This window comes from Aplysia californica, unplaced genomic scaffold (genome assembly GCF_000002075.1).
Source record: "Aplysia californica isolate F4 #8 unplaced genomic scaffold, AplCal3.0 scaffold00249, whole genome shotgun sequence".
NCBI classification, from domain to species: domain Eukaryota; kingdom Metazoa; phylum Mollusca; class Gastropoda; order Aplysiida; family Aplysiidae; genus Aplysia; species Aplysia californica.
In genome coordinates, this window is record NW_004797519.1 from 918788 (window position 1) to 923458 (window position 4671).

Genomic DNA, 4671 nt, shown 5'->3' on the forward strand with positions numbered 1-4671 from the left:
CTCTCTCTCTCTCTCTCTCTCTCTCTCTCTCTCTCTCTCTCTCTCTCCCCTCCCATACACCCTTCTCTCTTTAGAAGGCACTTTACATTATCTTTTTTCAACCAAGGCTTTAGTCATAGAAATGTCTTGTTATTTTGTTAGTGTTTGAGCGCTCAATCGGCTGCTTGCAATCGTAATCGTGAGGTTGCGGGTTCGGGAGTTCGAGCAGCGGGCCCGATGTTGTGTCCTTGGGAAAGGCACTTTATTGTCCTCATTTCACCCAGGTGGGAATGGGTACCCGGCCATAGACAGCGAAAGATCTTGTCAGTATGTTAGTTTTTTAGCGCCTATAAATGACCGACCGATTGCACTGTATGCTTTCCAGGAAGATGGGGTTGTTTCAGAAAGCTCTTAGGCCTGGTGGGGTAACAGTATAGATTGTGAAGCGCTTAGAGCTTGCTGTTGAGCGGAGATTTGCGCTATACAAATGCTATCTTTTATGATCTTATAAGGGGTGCCCACTAACGAGAGTGAATCAGTTCGGGTCGGGTCGGGTCGTTTTCTTGTGGTTTCAGTAAGAAGGTAGCTGTAGTTCGCTCGGCCAAAAAAGCGTCCCCGGAAGACCGCGCATTGGTTCAGATGGTGCTGCAGTCTTTGTTTTGAAGCTTTCTTTCATTTCTCCAGAAGAAGAATAAGAATAGCACAGTCTGTTAGTTTCGCTTTTATTGTTTTTCACACAAGTAGGGCAACTTTTCACAAAGTCTGCACTTTTTCGAAGAGGGCGCCACCAGATTTTGAGTGTCAACATGGACACGTGACTCATCCTTGTTGTGATTGGCTACAAACCACCCGATCGTGCGATTCGCAGGCCTGAAAACAAACCCTTTTGTTTTTGTAGGTCACCGACCGAGTCGAACGGTTTGCACCACGATGGCCGCTTTGTGCCCTCAATTTCGACTTCCAGATCGACCCGATCCGACCGCGTAGGTGGGCACCCACTATTATTACTTTAATGTTTCCCAGGAACAGATGATGTTTCTGAGTGTTCTAAGGTCTATTGGGGTAATGATACTCGTAGCTGTAAGGCGTAAATGGCATGCTCTAGAGCCTTGATATGTGCAATAGAAATGCAGCTACTTATTATTATCATCATTATTATTATTATTAGTATTATTATTATTATTATTATTATTATTATTATTATTATTATTATTATTATTATAGACTATTATCATTTAATTATTTCTATTATCATTGTTATTATTGTTTTTCTTCTTGTTGTTGTTGTTGTTCTTGTTCTTTTCATATCATCATCATCATCATCACATCATCATCATCATCATCATCATCATCATCATCATCATCATCATCATCTCTTCTTCTTCTTCTTCTTCTTCTTCTTCTTCTTCTTCTTCTTCTTCTTCTTCTTCTTCTTCTTCTTCTTCTTCTTCTTCTCATTATCATCATCCTCATCATCATCACCATCATCATCATGGCATTGGGTTATATTGTTGTATTATCATAATAATACAATATTTCAGTAAAACTCACCAGTGTATCTGAAACCGTGAATAAAGCCCCCTGCAGACTTCCGGAAATCGAGGGAGTGAGAGGCGGTTCCGGCGTAGAACATTCCAGAATTGTCCACCGACTCGTAGTTGTGGTTGATGGCAGGGTACTTCGAGGCCCGGTGCTTGCCTCTCGTGATTCTTGTGTTACTGTGTACAATAGGGTTCGGGAAAAAACCAAAAAAGAATTTAAGATCTATTCACGCTGGAGACTAATACTTTAACTTTTACTTTTTTCTTCCGCTTATACCGGTTGGTGTCGCCGTGAGACACAGCGTCTGTTTGCAGCAAGGCGAGTGGCCTGTAGGAGGGACATCCCGTGAGCTCTGAGGGAGTCTGCCACAAATTCAGTCCATCGTCTCCTTGGTCTTCCTCTGGCTTTCCATCCAGAACATTTAGTGTTGTATGCTCTCAGAGCTGGATGGTTTGAGGGCATCTGCTTGTTTTGTATGACAGGTGTTTTCTCAAGAAATGCATTTATTTTGTGTTTTTTTGTTTGCTTATTTGTATTGTTGCGTATTGTAGGTGGTTTTAAAAAATGTATATGCTGGAGATTTATGAATAATATATTATTTTTTTTATAGACCCTGATCTCTTTCGTGTTTTTTGTTTGTTTATTTGTGTTGCTGTGTATATTGTGGGGTAGGTTTTAAAAATGTATGCTGGAGATTAATTCCAGCTTTATTTTCGTAGGACCGGATCTATTTCGCGTTTTTGTTTGTTTGTCCTGTGGTGTTTTGTATGGTAGAATCGTTTTTTTTGTGCTTAAAAAATTATATGCTGGATATTAATTTATGGCCAGTTTCCTTAAGACACGGATCTATTTAGTGTTTTTGTTTGTTTGTTTGTTTGTTTGTTTGTTTGTTTGTTTGTTTGTTCATTTACTTGGGTAAGAAGAAGCATATTAACGCGATAACCGTCATAAAGTGTAGAGACAATCGAAGGCAGACAGACGTAACCAGCAGCTCTAGAGGAAAAGAAAAGTCGTCGTATCTATTAGTTGAACCTTCCAACCACCTGCTCTGTTACGTCAGCGGCGGATAAGTTATAGAAGGGGGGGGGGGTGCTCTCGTGGCCTAGAGCTTAAGATGTTCCCCTCTCATTCAAAGGTTCCGGGTTCGAATCCGGGTAGCGACGGAAAATGTTCTTCTATAAAATTGTCTCCTCTCACCTTCTTTCCTCATCTCTTGCACTATTTTGTCGTCCCACTTTCTTCACCCACCCCCTCACTTCCTTTGCCCACTCAACTGGGCTCCTGACTTTTTCTGCAGCCTTTCTACTGCTATTCCTTGGCTCCTTCTTACTGCTGTCTTTCAGCCATACATCTGATCTTCTGGTAGGATAGATCTACACCAAGTCTTCTCTGATAAAAAATCTCGGAGGTCCCGTGCGCAAGTTGCGCACCGTAAAGTGGTCCAAAATCGTTAAGAGTAGGCTTCGGTCGACACCCGGGCAAAATTCAATATGTCCTTCCAATTGAAAATGTTTGGTGTGTCCCGCACGCTCTTATGACCTTATGCAGTTGCAAGCGTCGTAAAACACTTACCAAAATATTTTTAAAAAAGAATAAGCAGCCACAACAGTAATAGCAACAGCAACAGCAGCAACAACAGCTACAGCAACACCACCGCCACAGCAACAAATAAAATAATAACAACAACGACAACAGCAGCAGCAACAATGACAACATCAGCAAAAAATAACAACAACAGCAACATCCGCTATGCTACGTCTGCGGCAACAAGGTGAGAGAGAGAGAGAGAGAGAGAGAGAGAGAGAGAGAGAGAGAGAGAGAGAGACAGAGACAGAGACAGAGACAGAGACAGAGACAGAGACAGAGACAGACAGAGATAGAGACCGAGACAGAGACAGAGACATAGATAGAGAAAGCAATAACGCCCCCCTCCCCCAACCCCACCCCCACTCCAAAGCAGTATTATGTTATTACGTGTAGTAATATTAAACCACCGCGCATTTGCCTTCACGCACGACCGTCATGCACTCACTTGAAGATGGTGTCATCGAACTTGAAGCCCAGCGCTCTAATCACAATGTCGTACGGGTCGCGCAGCGCCGAGTTGTCGAAGCGTGTGGGTAAAAAATCTTCGTCCTTGTAGCTGAAATAGATCTTGTCTCCCCGTTTGATTAGCGCCAAATCATCCAGGTCTGTCTCCAACACAGCGTCCAGAGATTTCAGTTGGTACGTGTCCAGAAGTTCGTTGTTAACAGCCCTAAAGGACAACCCGGTATGGCATAATTAGGACCTGGGTGATGGGCAAATTACAGCCCGCAGGCCAAATTTCGGCTCTTCATCGAGTTTTATGCCCTTCCTCCCAACCCTTCCACCCCCATACCCTTTACCCTTCCTTCCCATATCCCCCTCCTTCCACTCCTTTCGTCTTTGGAGACTGAACCATCTCCCAATTAAGAATCTTTGGAGACTGAACTATCTTTGATGAGGTATATTTGGATATTTAACGGTTTTCTAGTTTAGTTTCTTTGGAGATTGAGAAATCTTAAAATGTAGTGTTAATAAAACAATCTTGCTGACTAGTTCCTTTGAACCATCATACATATTAATATCTTTGGGTACTGAAACATCACGTAATGAAGTATTTTTGGAGTGTTTCAGTCAGATACAAAAGTAAGATTAAACACTTAACAATTTAAGAAGAGACAAGCAGAGAAATGAAGAGGTAAGAGCGGCCATTGGCACTGAGTCCTGCCTGCATTTCATAGAGAAAGAGAAAATAAGATCGCCAAGCCACCTGTTACGAATGTCACCTTGCCAGCCAACATCAAGAGCACCAAATACTCAGGCAATAATGGAAGAGATCGACAAGGCAAAAAATGAATTGGAGGGAGGAAACAGAAATTATTATACATCCCAACTGAAAGAGCTGCAAAGCTGTCCTACCATAGAAAACTGCATCTCCCCTCGACGCTTAACGGCAAAAGAGGATGACAAAAAAAGAAGTAAAAGTAAAGTAAATAAAAACCTTAGATGTAACATTAACTTTACCACCATCCTCATTAACACATCTTGTCTTGTCTAATCTCATCGTATCTTATACCATCTTATCATATATTTGTTTTAATGAGAGAAGAATATTAGCCAATCCCG

The 4671-nt window shown here is 41.9% G+C and overlaps 1 protein-coding gene across 1 annotated transcript in view; it reads right to left on the minus strand.

Annotated features, from left to right (window-relative positions):
• The window catches only part of LOC101862735 (FAD-dependent oxidoreductase domain-containing protein 2), a gene marked incomplete at its 5' end in the record, with an annotated part of 22807 nt that overhangs the window by 8033 nt on the left and 10103 nt on the right, over positions 1–4671 (minus strand). The window contains 2 exon segments of the mRNA XM_013083698.1: positions 1531–1697; positions 3554–3778. Of these exon segments, the coding sequence (XP_012939152.1) occupies positions 1531–1697; positions 3554–3778 (392 nt within the window).